This window comes from Crotalus tigris, unplaced genomic scaffold (assembly GCF_016545835.1).
Source record: "Crotalus tigris isolate CLP2741 ecotype Arizona unplaced genomic scaffold, ASM1654583v1 scf7180000018864.669028, whole genome shotgun sequence".
NCBI lineage: Eukaryota > Metazoa > Chordata > Lepidosauria > Squamata > Viperidae > Crotalus > Crotalus tigris.
In genome coordinates this window covers 395,001-418,487 of record NW_024097244.1, presented here as the reverse complement: position 1 = coordinate 418,487, position 23,487 = coordinate 395,001, and the positions used below count along the sequence as shown (strand labels likewise).

The window sequence follows — 23,487 nt, the reverse complement described above, 5'->3', positions numbered from 1 at the left end:
GCTCACCATCTCATATCCCCCTGCAACTCAGACTAACCCAAGAAGGAGGGGGAGGAGGAGGACTGTGGAGTCCCTTGTCCTCTCTGGGCTTGGTGGTTTTCTTGCAGACGTTTCATTACCCAACTAGGTAATATCATCCATGCAGTGATGTTACTTATACGCCAATGCTGGCCTTCATATGATTTAGTTTCCTATCCAATCTTCCAGATTACTGGTGTGTTCCTTCAGCTGTGTCCCTGAGCATTGGAGCCATTATTTCATATGCAATCTGATTTGGACATTCCCCTTCCTTTCACAAAATATGAGTTTGCATTTCATTTTTTAGCAACAACAAAATTGCAAACGCTTGGTTCATTAGTAAGAGAGCTAATTACCACTCACATGTCTGCCAGAGGTTTCCTGTTCTGTTCAATTTAAATAGTCAGTCTATCGCTCTTAGCATCACTTCCACCAAAACAGATAATTCATGCAAGCACTTTCTCATTAAGAGAACTTCTACGACACATCTTTTTTTTTATCAGCATCTGGTAGTCAAAGATAATGATACATTAAATTTTCCAGTGTTGTTTCTCATCTTTTAAATGTCGAACACTTAGATCATTCAATTTTGCTTCTATATTGGAGGAAAATACACATGTCTATAAACTGTACTGCAGCTCTTTAAAATGCTACTATTCTTTTTTTAAAGAAAAAAATTCTGAAATATTTTTTTTTAAAACAGATACTCGTAATTTCCATAATATGTGCATCTGGGATGCCTTTTTTTTAAAGGAATCAAAATAGATAGGATATATACTCCAAAACAGCCCTATCTGCATATTCCACGATGTCTGAACAGATGTGTTTAAAGTTCTCCATGGGACCGAGAACCTAGACAATTTTGTGGAGGAGTGTAACAACATTTGAAAAGGATGTAATAAAACTGGAAAATATGTAGAAGAGGGAACCAAATTTCAGCTTCAGGGTAAAATCAGTATGAGAGAGTTATGGCTTCATTCATTCATTCATTCACTCATTCATTCATTCATTCATTTATTCAATCAATCAATCAATCAAGTTATAGGCCACCAAATAATTTTGAGTGGCATATCTAGATCAATTTTTTTCCTATCTATCTATCTATCTATCTATCTATCTATCTATCTATCTATCTATCTATCTCCGTATCTCTCTATTTCTTAATCTATATCTGTCTCTCTCTCTATGTCTGTTTCTCTCTCTATTAACTATATCTATCTCTTTATCTCTGTATATCTCTCTCTCTACCTCTATCCCTGCCTCTATCTTGTTATCTCTCTCTACTTCTATCTCTTTATCTATATATACATTTCTCTGTCTATCTGTCTGTCTGTCTATCTGTCTGTCATGGTTCCAATAGATCAGTGGTTCTCAACCTGTGGGTCGGGACCCCATTTGGGGTCGAACGACCATTTCACGGGGGTCGCCAAACAACGCAGTCCGCCATTTTTTTCCCCTTTTCCTTGGCTGTGCTACTCCCTTTTATTCTATTGGCTTTTGAAAGCCAATAGAATAGACTCTCTTGAATAGAGTCTAATTCTATTGGCTTTCAAAAGCCAATAGGAATTGTCCAGGCTGTCTCTGCCCTGCTGAGCCCGCCAAAAGTCCCATTCTGCAAACGGTGCTGCACCAGTTGAGTAGTCCTCGACTTAAGACCAGTTGAGTAGTCCTCGACTTACGACTGGTTGGGGGTCGCGGCATTAAAAAGGTTGAGAACCACTGCAATAGATGAAACTGGTAAAAGAACTTCAAAGCAAGAATTCTTCCTTAAAGAACATTTTATTTAGGAAACAAAGTATCGGCACTTACCTAGTTGAACCCAAGAATGAGATTCTCTCCCCCCAGATAACAAAGTAACAAATTGCAATTCCCACCCCACAAAAGCTGTCATCAAAATATATTCCCCAATTAGCGTAAATCCCGGGCTTTTCTCTCTGGCCCCTCAGCCCGCCAAAACCTTATCAGATAATGTCCTTGAGTTCCCACACGTCTACATTGTTATGGCTAGCTAAGCATTTAGCTCAAGCATTTACCGCATCCCCCCTTCTACATCTGAACTGTAAAAGAATAGAAAAGGCACGTTAAAAGCAAAAATACAATGGCTGCTGATTCTCAGTTGTCAGAGTGTCGACATCCATTGTCACAGCGTTGACACTATCTATCTATCTATCTATCTATCTATCTATCTATCTATCTATCTATCTATCTACAGTATCTATCTATCATCTGTCTGTCTATTCAATCTCTTTATCTCAGCCTCTGCATCTCTGTCTTTCTCTCTACTCTCTTCTCCTCCTCCTCCTCCTCCTCCTCCTCCTCCTCCTCCTCCTCCTTCTTCTTCTTCTTCTTCTTCTTCTGTCCTCCTCCTCCTCCACTCTTTCCTTTTCTTCTCCTCCAATCTGCAAACCCTACTACCAAGCTCAGGAAGTATCCAACAGCCCGCAGTCCTCTTTTTCCTCCTCCTCCTCCTCCTCCTCCTCCTCCTCCTCCTCCTCACCTCCTCTTCTTCTCCTCCACGAAAAAACAGTCCAGTTGCCTTTTTAAAAAAGCACCTTTGAGATAAGTCTCAACAGAATAAGGAAGGTTGGACTTTGTTTGTGGCTACATAGAGATTCTAAGCTGTTTCCTCTTTTGACTCCGCCCACAGGTTCTGCCACTCCTTCCCCTACAACAACTGAACATTAGAAATCTTAGAAAAAGGTCTTTCTAGCTTGTCCTATTTTTGCGGGCCAGCGCGATCCCTCTTCATTCTTAAACATTTATAAATAATGCTACTGTATGGATAAAAAAAAATATTTGATTTCTGTTCATCTGTGCCTGCACATCTTCTCCGTTTTTTCCAAACTCCATTAACAAAGAGGTGCAGTTTCTATGTGCATCAATGACCCTCCATCCTTCCATTTTCAAATCTCTTTGAAGATAAAAAGAGTATAGAAAAAGAGACATATTGTTGATGTCAATCATGAGAAACTCGGTGGGGGAGGTTCCCCCATACATACTCTCAGCTACTAAATCATGTTTGATCAAGCAGGATTATTGCCTGCGTCAGAGAGTAGAAAAAAAAAAGGTTCTCTTCTACCAGCAGAAGAAAAAGCAGTGAGATAGGTTAGGAAATCTCATGAAATATCATAATAGGTGGAGCTCTCTTCTCCTAGAGCAGTGTTTCTCAACCTTGACCATTTTAAGGCATGTGGACTTCAACTCCCAGAATTCCACAGCCAGCAATGCTGGCTGTGGAATTCTGGGAGTTGAAGTCCACATGCCTTAAAATGGTCAAGGTTGAGAAACACTGTCCTAGAGGTTTATTCTTTTTTTTTTTGAAAAAGTTTTTTATTTTTCATTTTTCAATACATTTAATACTTTCAATACATTATAAAAAAATACCTTTGAAATAAATTCATACGTATAACCTTAGGTGTCGCTCGTCCATCTCCCCCCGGACTTCATCTGCCCTCTCTACCTTCCTTCCTTACTTCCCTCCTCCCTCTCTCCTCTCTTCACCTCTCTCCCCTCCTCCCTTCCTCCCATCCTACTTCCTTCCATCCCTTCCTCCTCCCTTCTCATCCCTTTTTGGATACAGTTCAGGGGGAAATACCTGAGCGGCACCTCTCTCAAAATTACTCTATCTATTTTATACATTAATATTTCTGTTTATCTAACCTACCGTAAATGCCGGCGTATAAGATGACTTGCACGAGCGCTGAAATCGGCGCCAAAGACGGGGGTCGTCTTATACGCCGAGTCGTCTTATACGCCGGAAATACTGGTAGTTTCCGGCGTATAAGACGACGTTCTAGGAATGCGGCCCGGCTATAAAGATGGGGGTTGTCTTATACGCCGGGTCGCCTAATACGGCGGCATATACGGTAGTTGACCCCACCCATCCCCACTCCCCTAAACCCCACCCCCCGCTTCCCAGAGCAGAATACAGGGTTATTGTAAACAAAACAAACAAAATCTAACTTTTTAACTTTTAAAACAAAAAAATTATACAATAAACAAATTCATACTTAACCCTTCACTCCCTCTAAACTTTATCATCATCATAATGTGAACAAATCTGTTATAAATCATTTATTATAAAATTCTATAAATAATTATTATTTCAAGAAAAAAAGAAAAGAAAAAAATTAATCATAAAATAAATGGAACTTTAAAGTTCCATATTTATTCTGAATAAAATCTATCCATCTTCTCCATACCATAATATATTTTTTCTTGTGTATGGTCCTTTAAATAAGCAGAAATCTTTGCCATTTCTGCTAAATTGGAAACCTTGAGTATGGAAACCTTGAGTAGAGGTTTATTCTTGACCCTTACCAAATTTAAAACAGCGTAAATATTGCAAAAATCCAGCACTTGTGCTAATTGTTCTAATTTTAAGGAAAAGCTTTATTATTAAAAATCCGTTGAAGATATTTGATAGGGAATAGGACGGTTTTACTAATGAGCGACAGAGTGAGAGAGCAGATGGTTGAAACCATCTGAATATCTCCCTTTTGCAATCATCTTTAACGTTTAGGTCAAATGTTCAAAAAAGGTGGCATCTATAAATGTATTTATGTAGAATGCGAGTGCTAGGGTGCAGGTTTCATTTGTGGTTCCTGAATTAAAGGGACCTTAGTTCGTTAGTTAAGCCTCTTACAACTTTCGTGGAGAAGGTAGACCCAATATGTTGTCTTCCATGAATCAGCAAATGTCACGTGATTATGGTGGTCATTAAAAACAAGCCAATCATCTTATTAGATATGGATTGATTTATGGCTCAAGACAGTTAAATAAGAGGTTAGATTGAATTAAAAATTAATTAAAGGTTTGAACTTAATAATAAATATGAGACTAAAAAGTATTATCTAGCTTATGAGTAAATTTCAGATTATTACTAATAGTTTAATATGGTAGAATTTATATTACTCTTAGTTTTATGGTTTAATTATATTATTATTTTTGTATTTAATTTGTTAATATTTATTTTGAAAAGGAGTTCAAGCATGTTATGGATTTGATTGTTTGTATAGTTGGGTAATGTTAGTTAGATTATGATTGTTTATTTGTAACCCTGTAATCAGCTCTGGGAAGTGGGCGGGAGGGGGGGAGGGATTTGGATATATAGTGTATAAATTTTTTAAAACTTTTAATAAAAAAAATAATACGTTGTTTGTCTATGTATTAATATGTTTTGGAGAGAGTAATTTTGGGAGGAGGTTGAAGAAATTTGATACAGATATTGAGGGATTGATTGTTAGATTATAAAGTATAATAAAAATAGAAAGGTATTTTTTCTCTTTTCTTTTTTTTTTTGTTTTGTTTTTGTTTTTTCTTTGTTCTTTTTTTTCGTTTCTGATTTGAACTAATATTTTTTTTAATTAGAACTGATAGTCACTTTGTAATGGAAGAAGAATAAGAAAAAAAGAAGAAATGATATTAATAAATAGTTATTGAATATGTTAAGGAAAAAGGTGATGGGGAGACTCCCAAAGTGTTAATTATGTATTTAGATTAGAAATATGGAACATAGTAATTGAAATAGTTAAGCTTAACACAGGATCTGGATTTGTGGATTTATTTGGATGAAAGGTTATTGAGGATTGTTATGATTGAGTTAGTTGTATTGAAATATATCAATCTGAAATAATATGTCATTAGAGGGAAAAGAGAGGGTTTTTTTAATGATTTAATCTGAACTTTATGAGTATGACTTTGTTTTGAGGACAATTGATTGCCCTGCCACCACGTTGTTTCTTAAGCACTTGTTTGTAAAATGAAAAAAACCAATAAAACTTTTTTTTTTTTTTAAAGCCAGCCATGATCACAAATACAGGGCTCCTAAGGAATATAAAACCAGTTTTGTTAACCAGGCTACAAAGTGGGAGACCTTGAGTTCTAGTCCTAATTTAGGCATGAAAGCCAGTTGAATGACTTTGGGCCAATCAGCAAGAGACTCTGATTTCTAGTCCCGCCTTAGCCATGAAAGTTGGCTGGGTGACTTTGGGTCAATCACCAGGAGATGGTGAGTTCTAGTCGCACTTTAGGCGTGAAAGCTTGCTAAGTGACTTTGGGCCAATCAGCAAGAGACTCTTGAGTTCTAGTCCTGCCTCAGGCATGAAAGCCAGCTGGGTGTTATTGCACCAATAACGAGGAGATGGAGAGTTCCAGTCCCATCTTAGACATGAAAGACAGCTGGGGGACTTTAGGCTGTTGGAAGAAAAGTCTTCATCATGGTTCAGTCCAAGCCGGGGATAAACAACATGGCGACTGCTTTAGAAAGAAGGTTGCAGTTTATTGAAGAGGAGAGCCAGACAGAAAGATGGCTCTTGAAGAAAGAGAAAGAAAAAGGGCTGAGCACATGTAGGGAGTGGGTTTTTATACCCTCTGGAACCTTTTGTTTGGAGTTGCTTCCTGTTCCTGTGGCATGAACTTTGACCTGAGTCTGTGCTCTTTTGGTATCTGTGGGTTAATACTATTATGTCCTGTCTTGCGTGGGGTATGTAGATTTTAGGTATCTTTGTCTTCTTAATCTTCTAGCTGGGGGCCTCCAACTTTCCTGGATGGTTTACATCTGCATTTCTATAGAGCTTTGGGGGGGGGGAGAGAGAGACTTGGGGCTATTAAGAAAAACTGGTCATGCTTTTCTGCCTCTTTAAGCTCCTTTAAGGAAATGTATTTTTCTGCCCTTTTAATATTTCCTTCTCGGGGGGGGGGGGGCTGATTTTCTACAAGGCCAATCATCAGAAAACAGTGAATTCTATTCCCACATTATGCATGAAAGCCAGCTAGGTGACCTTGACAATTCACTAGGAGACTGTGATTTCTACTCTCACTTTAGGCATAAAAGCTGGCTGGGTGACTTTGGGATAATTACTCTCAGCTCAACTCACCTCACCTGTTGTAGGGAAATAGGAGGGAGGGAGGTGTGCTGGATATATTTGCAGCCTTGGGTTATTTGCCAAAATAATAGAGGTAGAATACAAACAAACAAGGATAACTGCTGACTCAAGAGCTCTTGATGTCTGCAGTGATATATCGCTTCTTTGTCACCTGAAACTGATGGTTTCAAAACTCAGAATTATAGAATTGTTCCCTGAATTCTTCTGCATAACTAAAAGTAAGGCCACACTTGGAATACGGCATCCAGTTGTGGTCACCACGATGTAAAAAAAGAGGTTGAGACTCTAGAAAGAGGACAGAGGAGAGCAACAAAGATGATCAGGGGACAGGAGGCTAAAACATATAAGGAACGGCTGCTGGAATTGGGTATGTTTAGTTTAACAAAGAGAAGGATGAGGGGAGACATGATAGCAGTGTTCCAGAATCTCAGGGGCTGCCCCAAAGAAGAGGGAGTCAAGCTATCCTCCAAAGCACCTGAAGGGACAAGAAGCAACGGATGGAAACTCATCAAGGAGAGAAGCAACCTAGAACTAAGGAGAAACTTCCAAACAGTGAGGACAATTAACCAGTGGAACCACCTGCCTCTAGAAGCGGTGAATGCTCCAACACTGGAAGTTTTTAAGAAGAGACTGGACAGCCATTTGTCCGAAATGGTATAGGGTTTCCTGCCTGAGCAGGGGGTTGGACTAGATGAGCTCCAAGGTCCCTTCCAACTTTTATCATCATCATTATCATCATCATTATTATTATTATTATTATTATTATTATTATTATTATTATTATTATTACTATTATTATGTCTGCTGCCTCCCAGTCTTAACCTGTAAGTTAAGACTGGGAGGGCAGGAGACTTTGAGTTATGTGGCAGAATCCAGGGAACAATTCTATAATTCTGAGTCATTATTCTCCTGCAAAACTGGACCAGATGTAGTTCAACTTCTTCTGTGCTCCTACTGGTTAATTAATTAATCAGTGGAACAATAGTTTTGGGTGCTCCATCCCTAGAGGTTTGGAAAAAAAGAGTCTGGAAAGCCATTTGTCCAGAATGACATAGGGTCTCCTACTCAAGCAGTGAGTTAGACTAGAAGACCTCCAAGGTCCCTTCCAGCTCTGTTATTCTGTAAAAAGAGTCTGGAAAGCCATTTGTCCAGAATGGCATAGGGTCTCCTACTCAAGCAGTGGGTTAGACTAGAAGACCTCCAGCTCTGTTATTCTGGTTCTTCTCTTGGTCTGCTGCTCCCCTTTCTGCTGACCTCCCTCCCTTTTGCTCTCCTTCTCCAGGTGATCTGTACCTTGGTGGCTGCTTTCCTCCACTTTTTCTTCCTCTCCTCCTTCTGCTGGGTGCTGACGGAAGCTTGGCAATCCTACATGGCCGTGACGGGCAGGCTACGGAACCGCATCATCCGCAAACGTTTCCTGTGCCTCGGATGGGGTGAGCATCCCTCGCTCAAAAGGGGGCGGAAGTTTACCATCTGTGTTTCACGATGTAGCCTGGGTACCAAACGCGAATCGAAAGGTTAAGGCCGGCTTTAGACTTTGCAAAATGGAGGCTCCGCCAGCCATGCCTGAAGAATCCTGAAGAATCAGGATCAGGCTCACACCTTAAGTTGATCGATCTTCTTGATCTCTTGCTCAAGCCTATAGACAAGGATCTGGTCAACCGAAGTTCCATACGAGGAGTCCTTGCCTTACAACCAGAATTGAGCCCCAAAATTTCGGTTGCTAAGGGAGACGTCTGCTAAGTGAGCTTTGCCCCATTTTATGGTTTTTCCTGCCACCGTTGTGAGATGAACCACTGCAGTTCTTAAGTGAGTAGCCCGGTTGTTAAGTGAATGGGGCTTGTCAGAAGGTCACAAAAGGAGGTCAGAGGATGACCTCAGGACATGGTGACCATCATATCCATGAGCCAGTTATCTGGGGATGCTGCAGTGGCCGTGAGTGTGAAAAATGATCATAAGTCCCTGTTTTCAGAGCTGTTGTAACTTCGAACAGTCACTAAATGAATGGTTGTAAGTTGGGGACTATTTGTACTAAATTGGTGCTAGATAAGAGTTAAGAAGAAGAGTGCAAAAGTTGGCTTGAAACTCAACATTAAGAAAACCAAGATCATGGCATCCGGCCCTCTCAATTCCTGGCAAATAGATGGGGAAGAAATGGAGGTAGTGACAGATTTTATCTTCCTGGGATCCAAGATCACCTCAGATGGGGACTGCAGCCAAGAAATTAAAAGACGCTTGCTCCTGGGGAGGAAAGCTATGGTAAATCTAGGCAGCATATTAAAAAGCAGAGACATCACCCTGCCAACAAAAGTGCGTATAGTCCAGGCCATGGTTTTCCCAATTGCAATGTATGGCTGTGAAAGTTGGACCATAAGAAAGGCTGAGCACCAAAGAATTGAGGCCTTTGAACTATGGTGTTGGAGAAGACTCCTGCAAGTCCCCTGGACTTCAAGGCAATCAAACCGGTCAATCCTAGAGGAGATCAACCCTGACTGCTCCTTAGAAGGCCAGATCCTGAAGTGGAAACTCAAGTACTTTGGCCACCTAATGAGAAGTAAGGACTCACTGGAGAAGAGCCTGATGCTGGGAAAGATGGAGGGCAATAGAAGAAGGAGATGACAGAGAAGAAGGTGGCTGGATGGAGTCACTGAAGCAGGAGGCGTGAGCTTAAATGGACTCCAGAAGATGGTAGAGGACAGGAAGGCCTGGAAGAACATTGTCCATGGGGTCGCGATGGGTCGGACACGACTTCGCAACTAACAACAACGAAAAGCATTAATAGAAGTCAAGAAGGATTGAACTTAGACCTTTAGTGGGAATGTAATGATTCTAGGCTAATGACTTGCTTAACTCTGCCCCCTGATTCTGTCTGCTCTTCTACTACTGTCTCTGCAGTCAAAAATCTCAAGAATTAGCAATTCTTGGCATTTCAAATATTAATCCCAAATTTGTCCTAGTGTGTCAATGGTTCATTAGATTGCTGGGTGGAAATCTTTCCTAACATCTTATACCAAATACCCATTTGGGATGTTTGCATATGCCATAGTGTCTGATTTTTCGCTAGGCTGCATCAACAGAGGGACAGAATCAAGAGCACATGAAGTGTTAGTACTGCTTTATAATGCCTTGGTAAGGCCACACTTGGAATCCTGCATCCAGTTTTGGTCATCACGACACAAAAAAGATGTTGAGACTCTAGAAAGAGTTCAGAGAAGAGCAACAAAGATGATCAGGGGAGTGGAGGCTAAAACATATAAGCAACGGTTGCTGGAATTGGGTATGACTAGTTTAATGAAGAGAAGGACGAGGGGGGACATGATAGCAGTCTTCCAGTATCTCAGGGGCTGCCCCAAAGAGGAGGGAATCAAGCTATTCTCCAAAGTGCCTGAAGGCAGGACAAGAAGCAAAGGATAGAAACTAATTAAGGAGAGAAGCAACCTAGAACTAAGGAGAAACTTCCTGACAGTTAGAACAATTAACCAATGGAACAACCTGCCTCTGGAAGCAGTGAATGCTCCAACACTGGAGGTTTTTAAGAAGAGACTGGACAGCCATTTGTCTGAAATGGTATAGGGTTTCCTGCCTGAGCAGGGGGTTGGACTAGATGACCTCCAAGGTCCCTTCAAACTCTGTTCTTCTTGAGAAGGCTAGGAAGCCAGAGATAGTGAAAACAAATAGCCCAGGGATAAGTGAATCAATCATTTAACTAAGAAGAAAATTGTAGACACTTTGAACATATTGGATACAAACATGTTTAGCCTTGAGAAGAAATTGCTAATTGGGATAGAACATCAACCCTTAAATGGATGTCACAGGCTCTCTTTAGTGATGGATAAACACGACTAGAAACTAATTCTAAGAACAGGAACCAGAAAATTGGCAGCACCAATTGGCAGTTATTGAGCAGATCACCATGGCACAGCTGAAGTTCTATCCAGACAGTTTTCAATTCATTCTCCTTTGAGGTGTAACTTCTTAGAAAAGAAGATTTTTCTCTTGACCGTAGCGCCCATATTTTTTTTTATGGTGGACCAATATATATTTTCACTGTCTACCTTCCCACTCTTTCATTTAGATAAGACTGATATAGAGAAATACCGATTTAGATATCTTAGAGGAGGAGGTGGTTAAGGTTGGAAGGATGAAGTGGGAGAAGGATGATTTTGAAGAGGGTCTAGGGCAGGGGTCTTCAAACTTAGCCCTTTTATGAGTTGTGGAGTTCAACTCCCAGAATTCCTCAGCCAGGCACGTCATAAAAGGGCCAAGTTTGAAGGCCCCTGGTCTAGTACAACTCGCCATGGCTGACTCAGCCTGTTGTGATTCCGTGCCATCCCGGTAGTTGAGTCGGGGAATCAGAGGAGGAAGAGGAGGAGGAGGGGCCTAGAGAGCCATCAGAGTCAAAGGGAGGCTCTGATGAGCTGCAGGATTTACAAACTAATGAAGAGGCTGGTCCTTCCACTCATGATCAAGCTAGTTGTGCTGGGAAGCTGAGTCGGACTCAGAGGAAACACAGCTGGAAGATCTCAGAGACGCTCATAAATGTAGACAGGTCACACGAGTAGGACAGAGGGAGGCAATGGGTCGACTCCAGGGGAAGAGGAGAAAGCAGTGAGAAGCCATGTCTTGGGGGCTGCGTAACAAAAAGGGAATGTGTGGGCAGGGCTGGTTGCTGGAGGCAACCATTTGCAAAGAACTTCAGTGTCAAGAGATCATGGTCTGTTTATTTTGCCTATGAGTTATTTCCTGTTTCACTCGTACTCCATTTTGCTTTTAGACAAGGTCTCCATTGGAAAAAGTGTTCTGTTACTTTTGTTTTCTGGGACAATTATCAGGTCTGTAACTCAAATAAAAAGGGTTTATTTTCCAGTCTACTGTTAAAAGAGGGGTTGTCTTTGTGAAGTAACAAGGACATGTGTAGGCTGAGACAGAACACAGCCCAGCCAACTCCCTGTAGGACAACTCACTGCAGTCAATTCACTGTGGGACAACTCCCTGTAGGACAATTCAACACAGGATAACTCAAGAGAAGGACAAGGGATCTTCTAATTTCTAGGTCTTCTAACTTGAGAAGGTTGAAACCAAAAAGATGAAGACAAAGCCTGCTGCAAATCACTTGTCCCTCTCTTGAGCTATTCCACATTGAATTGTCCCACAGGCAGTGGTGGGATTCAGCCGGTTCGCACCAGTTCAGTAGAACTGGTAGCTAATTTTTTGTTGCCTAGGCCCAGAACGGACTTCCGGAAGTGACATCCATGCAGAGAACTGGTTGTTCACCTATTTGAATCCCATCACTGCCCACAAGGAATTGTCCAACAGCAAGTTTATCGCCGTGAGTCAGCTGTGACCAGTGGTCCCATTCCATCTTGAGGAAGATTCTTGTCAATAGTAACTTGAAGCCAGATGCCCTCTTTTTAGACTTGATGGGGAGAGTTGATGTGGAATGTTGTGATAAAAAGGAGAGATGCATCCAGAAACGAATGGAGCAAAGGAAAGTAGCAATTCAGTCTTATCCTTCTCTTCTGAACCCTCTGATTCATTCCTGGATCCAAGGACTGGTGACCAACATCTCTTGGTTGGTGCTGGTAAATTCCAGGGCCATCTGCAATAAAACAATGATCATTCCCAACCTTGGCATGGCTGGATTGGTAGACCTATGTTATAGGCAGTCCTCAAACTTACGACCACAATTGAATCCAACATTTCTGTTGCTAAGTGAGGCAGTTGTTCAAGGAATTTTGCCCTGTGTTACGACATTTCTCGCTACAATTGTTAAGTGAATTACTGCCGTTATTAATTTATTAACATGGTTATTAAGTGAATCTGTCTTCCATACCGACTGTCATGGTTCCGACAGATGAAACTCTTGAAAAGAACTTCGAGGCATTGTTTACCTTAAAGAATCTTTATTTGAATAGCATAGCATTGGCACTAACATAGTCGAAGCCAAAATCTGAATTCCCCTCCCCTGGGCACCTAATATTAAAGCACAATTCCCTCCTCCAATTAACAGTCATAAATCACATTCCCCAATTAGCTTGAAGCACGGGCTTCCTCTCCAGTTTTCCAGCCCGCCAATTCTTTATCAGCTCTGGTCTCGATAACCTTGATTCTCACGCTAAGCTTAGTGTTGTTATGTCTAGCTAGACTCTCATTCACAGCCCCCCTCCCAGCATCATCTAACTCTAACTCAAAGGGTAAAAGATGGCTACAATTCCATTTGTTGTCAATGCAAAAACATCCAATGTTAGCATCCGATCTTCTGACTTTGCTTGTCAGAAGATCGCAAAAGGGGATCATGTGATTCCGGGACACTGCACCAGGCTACAAAGTAAGAGATCTTGAGTTCTAGTCCTGGCTTAGGCATAAAGGCCAGTTGAGTGACTTTGGGCCAATCAACAAGAGACCACATCTCTTCCTCAGGATTCCAACTCATAAACAAGCATTATTTCCCAAATATTATTTATGTTTACTTTATAAAACACAAGCATGGTTCCAGTTCAACCAAAAGGCCCTAGATCCACTTGGCCAAACTTTTTTCTAAATTATTCAGATGTTACACCTTCCAAGCAGCTCCTAAATTCCTTCCATTCAGATAGTCCTTAACTTCAACTATTCATTTCGTGACTGTTCGAAGTTACAACGTCACGGAAAAAAGTGACCTATGACCATTTTTCACACTATGACCGTCGCAGCGTTGCCACAATTACTTGAAGACAATCCACGTGCTTGACAACTGCAGGACAGTTGCAGCGTCCCCAGAGTCACGTGACCCGCTTTTGTGACCTTCTTGACAAGCAAAATCAATGGGGAAGCCCGATTCACTTAACAACCTGGTCACTACCTTAATAACTGCAGTGATTCACTTAACAACAGTGGTGAGAAAGAGCGTAAAATGGGGCAGAATTCACTTACCAACCGTCTCGCTTATCAAGAGAAATTTTGGGCTCATAAGTCCAGGGTTATCTGTGTTTTCGGATATCAATATTAAAAATGTACACTGCTCTAAATCTTCTGGGCATGGAGCGTTTTTGGAGAAGATCTCTGGAGACCTTAGGCAAACTTCTCAGGATTCGGGGATGTTGCTTAATCTCCTGTGAGATTTTATAAGATTTATTTATTTTTATTTTATTTTTAAAATTTATAAGCCACCCCACTCCCGAAGGACTTTGGGTGGCTAACAATAAAAAACACATAAAACATAACAAAACAAACAATGCAAAGACAGTCATCCAGGGGTCAGATTTTATAAACCCCAGGCCTGCCGGAAAAGCCAGGTCTTAAGTAGCTTACGGAAGACCAACAGGGTGGGAGCGGTCCTAATCTCTGGGGGGAGCTGGTTCCAAAGCGTGGGCGCCATCACAGAGAAGGCCCTCCTCCGCGGCCCCGCCAAATGGCACTGCTTGGCCGACGGGGCCTGAAGGAGGCCCAGCCTGTGGGATCTAACCGGACGTAGGGAACTATGAGTAGTAGGCGGTCTCGCAAATAGCCTGGCCCTGAGCCATATAGGGCTTTAAAGGTAATGACCAACACCTTGAATTGGACCCGGAGACCAATAGGCAACCAGTGCAGCTCACGGAGGATAGGTGTAACGTGGGTGTATCGAGGAGCACCCACTATCACTCGTGCGGCTGCATTCTGGACCAACTGTAGTCTCCGAATACTTTTCAAGGGTAGCCCCATGTAGAGCGCGTTGCAGTAGTCCAGATGTTGATATTCTGTCGCAAAATTATCAGGGAGGATTCATTTTTTTCGTATGAGGTTTGAAGAGCTGGTGAGGTTTCAAACAGTTTGTGCAAACTTGAACAGAGCTGGTGACTTGGCCTCCTAATGATGATGATGATGATGATGGTGATGATGATGACAACGACAACAACAACAACAATAATAATAATAATAAGTGCCTTGGGTGCAATCCCAAAATAATTGGAGCACCACTTGAACACCATTGGCATTGACAAATTCGCTATTAGTCAATTGCAAAAGGCGGCCTTATTAGGAACTGCTTCCATCCTGCGACGATACCTGTAATACCATCAAACATCCAGATCTGCCTATCCCAGGTCCTGGGTAAGGACTCGATAGGTAGACAAAATGCCAAATCCAGTCTGAACATCTGGCTGACTGTGCAATGATCCATAATAATAATAAAAAGTTGGAAAGGACCTTGGAGGTCATCTAATCCAACTCTCTGCTCAGGCAGGAAATCCTACACCATTTCAGACAAATGGCTGTCCAGTCTCTTCTTTAAAAGTTCCAGAGTTGGAGCATTCACCGCTTCTGGAGGCAGGTTGTCCCACTGGTTAATTGTCCTCACTGTCAGGAAGTTTCTCCTTAGTTCCAGGTTGCTTCTCTCCTTGATTAGTTTCCATCCGTTGCTTCTTGTCCTGCCTGCAGGCACCTTGGAGAATAGCTTGACTTCCTCTTCTTTGGGGCAGCCCCTGAGATACCGGAAGACTGCTATCATGTCCTCCCTCATCCTTCTCTTCATTAGAATAGACAGACCCAATTCCAGCAACCATTCCTTATATGTTTTAGCCTCCAGTCCCCTGATCATCTTTGTTGCTCTTCTCTGTACTCTTTCTAGAGCAGTGGTTCTCAACCTTTTTAATGCCGCGATCCCCCAACCGGTCGTATGTCGAGGACTACTTAACCGGTCGTAAGTCGAGGACTACTCAACTGGTGCAGCACCGTTTGCAGAAGGGGACTTTTGGCGGGCTCAGCAGGGCAGAGACTCTCTATTCAAGAGAGTCTATTGAGCACAGCTAAGGAAAAGGTGGAAAAAATGGCGGACTGCGTTGTTTGGCGACCCCCGTGAAATGGTCTTTCGACCCCAAATGGGGTCCTGACCCACAGGTTGAGAACCACTGTTCTAGAGTCTCTGTACTCTTTCTACATGTTCCTAAAGGGAACATATAGCAGTCCTCCAACTCTGAGGGCTGTCAAAAAGAAGATGGGGGGGGGGAATCAACCCATTCTCCAAAACAGTTGAAAGCAGGAGAAGAAGTAACAGATAGACACTAAACAAGGAGAGAAGCAACCTAGAACTAAGCAGAAATTTCCTGGCAGTGAGGACAATTAACCAGTGGATCAGCTTGCCACTAGAAGTTGTGAATGCTCCACCACTGGAAGTTTTTAAAAAGAGATTGGACAACCATTTGACTGGGATGGTAGAAGCAGTGGATGGATTCAGCCAGTTCGCACCAGTTCGGTAGCTAATTTTTTGTGTGCCAGGCCCAGAACGGACTTCCAGAAGTGGCATCCACACAGAGAACCGGTTGTTCACATATTTGAATCACCACCACTGGGTACAGAGTCTCCTCCCTGAGCAGGGGGTTGGACTAGATGACCTCCCAGGTACCTTCCAACTCTGTCATTCTGTTACAGTCTCCTGGATGTATGAAAGGATATGACAGTTTGTGTTGTGGATGATTGTTATGGTTTTTGGAAAAAAATGGGAAATTCCTTTCCACCTGCAGGGTGATGTGGGACCATCGCAACGGATTTCCACACATTCTGCTCGTTCTAACGGAGAAGCCAGCTAAATCAATGTTTTCCCTCTCCAGAGACTCTCACTGTTTACCGTTGCCTGGCTGTATTGAACGAAAGGATTGTAATTTATTTACTCTTGGTCTTACCTCGTGTAATCCTGGCTTAATTGTCATTTAATATCCTTCAGAGCTCGGCCAGCAAGACAGCTGCCAGATTCACCAGGGTAGTTAATTTGCCTCTGGCCAAGAGGCTTTTATTTAAAGTCTCGTTGAACGACATGCTGATAAAGAGCTGGGCTCTGGGTAGGAAGAAAGTAAAGAGATTAGACAGGGGAAAAAATGGCAATTTTTAGAACCGCAGAACCTGATTCTAAATAATTCTGAATAAGACTAGGCTACAAATTGTGGGCGCTCCATCACTGGAAATTTTCAAGAAGAGACTGGACAATCACCTGTCTGAGATGGTATAGGTCCTGCTGCTTGAGCAGGGGCTGGACTAGAAGACCTCTAAGGTCCCTTCTATTCTATTCTATTCTATTCTATTCTATTCTATTCTATTCTATTCTATTCTATTCCTTATTCTATTCCTTATTCTGTTCTGTTTCATTCCGTTCCATTCAATTCCTATTATTCTATTCTATTCTATTCTATTCTATTCTATTCTATTCTATTCTATTCTATTCTATTCTATTCTATTCTATTCTATTCTATTCTTATTCCATTCCCTTCCACACCACTCCACTCCATTCCATATCTCCTCTCCTCTCCTCTCCCCTTCCCTTCCCTTCCCTTCCCTTCCCTTCCCTTCCCTTCCCTTCCCTTCCCTTCCATTCCATTCCATTCCATTCCATTCCATTCCATTCTATTCTATTCTATTCTATTCTATTCTATTCTATTCTATTCTATTCTATTCTATTCTATTCTATTCTATTCTATTCTATTCCTTCCACACCACTCCACTCCATTCCATATCTCCTCTCCTCTCCTCTCCCCTTCCCTTCCCTTCCCTTCCCTTCCCTTCCCTTCCCTTCCCTTCCCTTCCCTTCCATTCCATTCCATTCCATTCCATTCCATTCCATTCTATTCTATTCTATTCTATTCTATTCTATTCTATTCTATTCTATTCTATTCTATTCTATTCTATTCTATTCTATTCTATTCTATTCTACATCCATACTAAGAAGGGGCACAATGGATTTAGAAGAGTAGACAGGAGGGAGAGATTCTTGTTCCTCAAGGCAATTTTTGTTTCTGCTTTAATAAATCTTGGTGCAACTATTTTCTGTGTGTGTGTGTGTGTGTGTGTCTCACGACATTTTAACTGATTCTCTCTAGGTCTCCCAGCCTTGGTGGTTGCTATCTCTGTGGGGTTTACTAAAGCCAAGGGCTACGGCACCGGGAACTAGTGAGTAAGCAATTCCTCCTTTCCCTTTTCTGTCCAGAAATAGGAGTAATTCAGATTTGGTAGAATAATCACTTATTCTCTTATTCACTTATTCTCTAGCCAGTTTTCTTGCATCTCGGGAGGAAAAACTCTTTGAGTGCCACCATTTTTCTTTGCATGTGCTAAATTCTCTTTTTCTTCTTCCTTGCCTAGCTGCTGGCTGTCTTTGGAAGGTGGTCTACTTTATGCCTTCGTGGGACCAGCAGCTGCTGTGGTTTTGGTATATGATTCCCCCCCCCTTCTAAATTTCCCCCCTCCATTATCATGCTTGCAGAAGTTACAAAGCCCAGGTTTTAGGATCTTTGCTTTGCTCTCAAGACGAACTAAGCCCCAATGGAGTGTGGAAGTTCTTCAACTAAGGCCATTTTTAAAAATTCTGAGTTAATTCAGAACGGAAAAACGCCAAATTCATGGTTAAATTTGTAGGAAAAATTGGATTGTGTGTTGTTGTTTTTTAAGTGGGGTGGGTTAAGAAGAGAAAGAGAGCAGAGAAGAGCATCAAAGATGATTAGGGGGCTGGAGGCTAAACCATACGGAGAATGGTTGCCGGAACTGGGAAGGTCTACTCCAGGGGTAGGCAAACTTGGCTCTTTTATGACTTGTGGACTTCAACTCCCAGAATTCCTGAGCCAGCCATGCTGAGGGGAAAGGGAGAGGTTTCCATGCTGAGCCACGCTGGCTCAGGAATTCTGGGAGTTGAAGTCCACGAGTCATAAAAGTGCCAAGGTTGCCTACCTCTGGCCTAGGCCGCTTTATCACTCGTGGACTTCAACTCCCAGAATTCCTGAGCCAGCCTGGCTCAGCTTGGAAATCTCCCCCTTTCCCCTCAGCATGGCTGGCTCAGGAATTCTGGGAGTTGAAGTCCACAAGTCATAAAAGAGCCAAGGTTGCCTACCCCTGTCCTAAGTCCTCCTGCTCTAAGCGGTGAGCCTCCTAGACCAGGAGTAGGCAACCTTGTCTCTTTTATGACTCACGGACTTCAACTCCCAGAATTCCTGAGCTGAAGGTGAACTTGAACTTGAAGTCCACGAGTCATAAAAGAGCCAAGGTTGCCTACCCCTGATCTACTCTAACTAAGAGAAGGACTAGAAATGACATGATAGCAGACTTCCAATATTTGAAGAGTTTTCACGGAGAAGAGGGGGTCAACCTATCCTCCAAAGCTCCTGAAGGCAGGACAAGAAGCAACGGATGGAAACCCATCAAGGAAAGATCTAACCTAGAATTAAGGAGAAATTTCCTGATAATGAGAACAATTAACCAGTGGAACAACCTGCCTCCAGAAATTCTGGATGCTCCATCACTAGAGGTTTTTAAGCAGATATTAGACAACCATTTGTCTGAAATGGTATAGGGTCTCCTGCTTGAACAAGGGACTGGACTAGAAGACCTCCATGGCCCCTTCCAGCTCTGTTAATCTGTCATCTGATTTCACCCATCCGCAGTGAAATCTTTTTAAATTTAAATTTTAGAATTTAGAACAGTGTGGCTGATGGATACATGTTTTGGGCAGTAGAATATAGAATAGAATAATAAAATATAGAATAGAATAGAATAGAATAGAATAGAATAGAATAGAATAGAATAGAATAGAATAGAATAGAATAGAATAGAATAGAATAGAATAGAATATAGAATATAGAATAGAATATAGAATATAGAATATAGAATAGAATTACAGAATAGAGTAGAATAGAATAGAATAATAAAATATAGAATAGAATAGAATAGAATAGAATAGAATAGAATAGAATAGAATAGAATTACAGAATAGAATAGAATAGAATAGAATAGAATAGAATAGAATAGAATAGAATAGAATAGAATAGAATAGAATAGAATTACAGAACAGAACAGAATAGAATAGAATCTGGAAGGGGCCTTGGAGGTCTTCTAGTCCAGCCCCCTGCTCAAGCAGAACTTGTACAACTTCAGACAAGTGGCTTGTGCACAAGTAGAAATCCACAAGTCTTGAAAGTCACAATGCTTGGACATCCCTGTTCTAGGGCAGAGCGAAGTTAGCCAGATGCAAAAAATCTCTTTTTACCCAAAGAAATACACCACACACAAACACACGCACAGTTTATCTGCCAATTAATATTCTTTGGAACCCTCCCGAAAAATGGTTGGCCTCCAATGTTTGCTGTCTCAGACCCCAAACATTCATTGCACAAAATGATGCTGAGATGCAAAAAATGGTTCAGGACAGTTGACCTTGCTAAAAACCCGGCTGGGACTCAGATGTCTTCTCCAGCAGAGCTTAGACTAGCAGCTGGGGAAGATCTGGAGGACTTTAATGCAGGGGTCTTCCAACTTGGCCCGTTGATGACTTGTGGACTTCAACTCCCAGAATTCCTCAGCCAGGCACGCGTGCCTGGCTGAGGAATTCTGGGAGTTGAAGTCCACAAGTCATCAACGGGCCACGTTGGAAGACCCCTGCTTGAATGGGTGCATCAAACCCGTTCAGCTTTCCAAGTCAACCTTTCTCTTGTTTCTCTTCCAACAGGTAAACATGGTTATTGGGATTCTGGTGTTTAACAAACTTGTATCCAAAGATGGAATAACAGATAAGAAACTGAAGGAGCGGGCAGGGTAGGCGTTCTATCAATCCTTCCTCTAAGAAAAGCAAGCAATATCTATATATCTATATATCTATAAGATAGATGTTTTGCAAAGTCACTTTCGATAACCAGCAGGAATATTACGGCGAGAAAAAAAATGGTGGTTTGGGGAGAGAAAAAAAAAAAAGCTTCAATCAGCCTTCTGGGCGTCTTCTTCTGACTTGTGGCCTGGAAAGAGCACGGAGTGACACTACTAATTCTGGGAGTTGAAGTCCACAGGTCATCATGCTTTAAAACATGAAAATGCATCTTCAGGACTTCCCAAGGTCAACCAAGGCATCTGAGGTTTCTTCCCTGGAATCAACTCCAAATCCGGGAAGTTTCTTCTGAACATGATTCAATGAATCGTTGGTGCTATTTAAGTTAAGTCAATTCCATGTTCCACTTAATCCTGTCGTATCTTCTGCGACGCACCCATGCCACGATCTTAATATAAATGTGCAAATCCCTTCCTGTTAAACGGGGAGACAAGAGGAAGAGGAACCAAGGCAGATTTGAACGTGCAGATTCAAACTGGGTCCTCCAGCTCATCCCAGTACTGACCATTGTTTCCAAAGGCACATAGCTCTGCCCTGGCTTTATGGGCATTGCTCTGATCTTAAAACATGGCCCCAAACTTTAAATTAAATCCTGCTTTCGCTGGTTATCGACTGTGCTGAAGAGATGCTGGAAATGCAGAATCTTAGGGGAAATGGGAGGGAGTTTTTTTTTTTTTTTAATGGCTTCCCTTTACGTTAATTTCTTCGCTCGCTTGTGAACCTGTTTCAAAGTTGTGCTTTTCAATGTGCAAACGAACTTGTGGGTGTGTCATCCGTGGAGAACGTGGCGGTGTCTGATGGGGGTTAAGAGCTGTGTCATTGCTGGTGACGGAATTGGTGAACTTCAGCCTGGAGTTTTTTCCAAACTGCGTTGGAAAGTAAGGAAGGCGTGAATTTCGGAGGCAAGCCTACCCAGAGGTGTAAACGAGGCATGGCACCGTGCCAAATGCGATGCGCAGGTTGTCCTCTCCTTATGACCACAGTTGAACCCAACGGTTTCGTTTGCCAAGTGAAACATTGGTTAAGTTTGGAGTTCGCCTCGTTTTATGACCTTTCTTGCCGCCATGGTTAAGCAAATCACTCAGTTGGGTTTTGTTTTTGTTTTTTTCATTTTTTAAACATTTTATTAGATTGTACAGTAGAATAAAATGCAACTAAAATACAAAAGCCAAGTGAAGGACACAGTGGGGAGGGGAAAAGGGAAAGGAAAGTGAAAAAAAAGACATAGACTTCTGACATAATAATAATAGTAATAGTAGTAGTAGTAGTAGTAGTAGTAGTAATAATAATAATAATAATAATGGAAAAGTTTTTTAAAAAGTCGAGATTTGATATTAATGCTTTATTCTACTGAAATAGGGGAAGGGTTTCTATAGGGTTTCCTACCTGAGCAGCGGGTTGGACTAGAAGACCTCCAAGGTCCCTTCCAACTATTATTATTATTATTGTTATTGCTGCTATTATATAATAATAATAACAACAATAGCAGCAGCAGCAATGACAATAATAATAATAGAGCTGGAAGGGACCTTGGAGGTCTTCTAGTCCAACCCCCTGCTCAGGCAGGAAACCCTATAGAACAGGGCTTTTCAACCAGTGGTACGGGTACCACCTGTGGTACATTGGCACCTGGCAGGTGGTATGCGACCATCCTAGAAAAGTGGTAGTGGGGGAGGGGAATGAGCTGAACCAGTGGCAGCACCGCACAAGCCTGAGTGAGAGATGGCTGGAGCTGCAGGGCTGTCAGGGCTCAGCAGAAGCACCAGGATCAGTGCCGCTTTCCAGCTGATTGGTGCTTCTTTGGGGCTGTCAGGGCTCAGCCTGGAGCTTGGCGCTGACCCTGGCACTTCTGCTGAGCCCAGAAGAAGCGCCGATTAGGTGGAATGTTGCAGCTCTCCAGGGTCTTGTGATTTACATTCAGATGCTTGGCAACTGATTCATATTTATGACGGTCACAGTGTCCCAGGGTCATGTGAAGTGACCAAAACCTGCTGCAACCACCCAGCAGACGGGGGGAATAAAAAACCAACCCCCTCCACCCAGCCCCCGCTGCCAATCCTCAACAAAAATGCTCACAACAATGGAAACCTCGGACAGGAGGAAGAGCGCAGCCGGGCGGGCAGGCAGGTGTCTTGCTTGGCTGTGCCTTGGGGGGCACTTTTTTCACTGCCATTGTAACTTTGAACAGTCACTAAGTGAACTGTTGTAAGTCGAGGACTACCTGTACTTTTTTCCTTTTTTTTTTTTTTTTTTTGGTCATCAAGTTTTTGACACCTTGCTAGGCGACTGGTGGTACTTGGATGTTGCCATATCCTAAAAGTGGTACAATGGGTGAAAAGGTTGAAAAGCCCTGGACTAGATGACCTCCAAGGTCCCTCCCAGCTCTATTATTATTATTATTATTATTATTATTGTTATTATTATTGTTGTTATTGTTATTATTGTTATTGTTATTGTTGTTATTTTCATTGTCATTCTTATTGTTATTATTGCTGCTGCTGTTATATAATAATAATAACAACAGCAGCAGCAGCAATAACAACAATAATAATAATACAGTTGGAAGGGGCCATGGAGGTCTTCTAGTCCACTCCCCCTGCTCAGGCAAGAAACCCTATAGAAACCCTTCCTCTATTTCAGTAGAATAAAGCATTAATAATAATAATAATAACAACACCAACAATAACAGCAGCAGCAATAACAATAATAATAATAATAATAGAGTTGGAAGGGGCCATGGAGGTCTTCTAGTCCACTCCCCCTGCTCAGGCAGGCAACCCTATAGAAACCCTTCCTCTATTTCAGTAGAATAAAGCATTAATAATAATAATAACAATAACAACAACAGCAGCAGCAGCAATAACAATAACAATAGTTGGAAGGGGCCTTAGAGGTCCTCTAGTCCAACCCCCTGCTCAAGCAGGCAACCTTATAGAAACCCTTCCTCTATTTCAGTAGAATGAAGCATTAACACCAAACCTCAACTTTTTT

The 23,487-nt window shown here is 42.0% G+C and overlaps 1 protein-coding gene across 10 annotated transcripts in view; it reads left to right on the top strand.

Moving 5' to 3' along the window:
* The window catches only part of ADGRB1 (adhesion G protein-coupled receptor B1), a 281,838-nt gene that overhangs the window by 221,273 nt on the left and 37,078 nt on the right, over window positions 1-23,487 (top strand). For all 10 annotated transcript variants that reach the window (XM_039357090.1, XM_039357092.1, XM_039357084.1 and 7 more), the window contains 4 exons: window positions 8,188-8,338; window positions 17,729-17,798; window positions 17,991-18,057; window positions 20,344-20,429. In XM_039357090.1, the coding sequence (XP_039213024.1) occupies window positions 8,188-8,338; window positions 17,729-17,798; window positions 17,991-18,057; window positions 20,344-20,429 (374 nt within the window). The remainder of the gene's footprint in view (window positions 1-8,187; window positions 8,339-17,728; window positions 17,799-17,990; window positions 18,058-20,343; window positions 20,430-23,487) is intronic.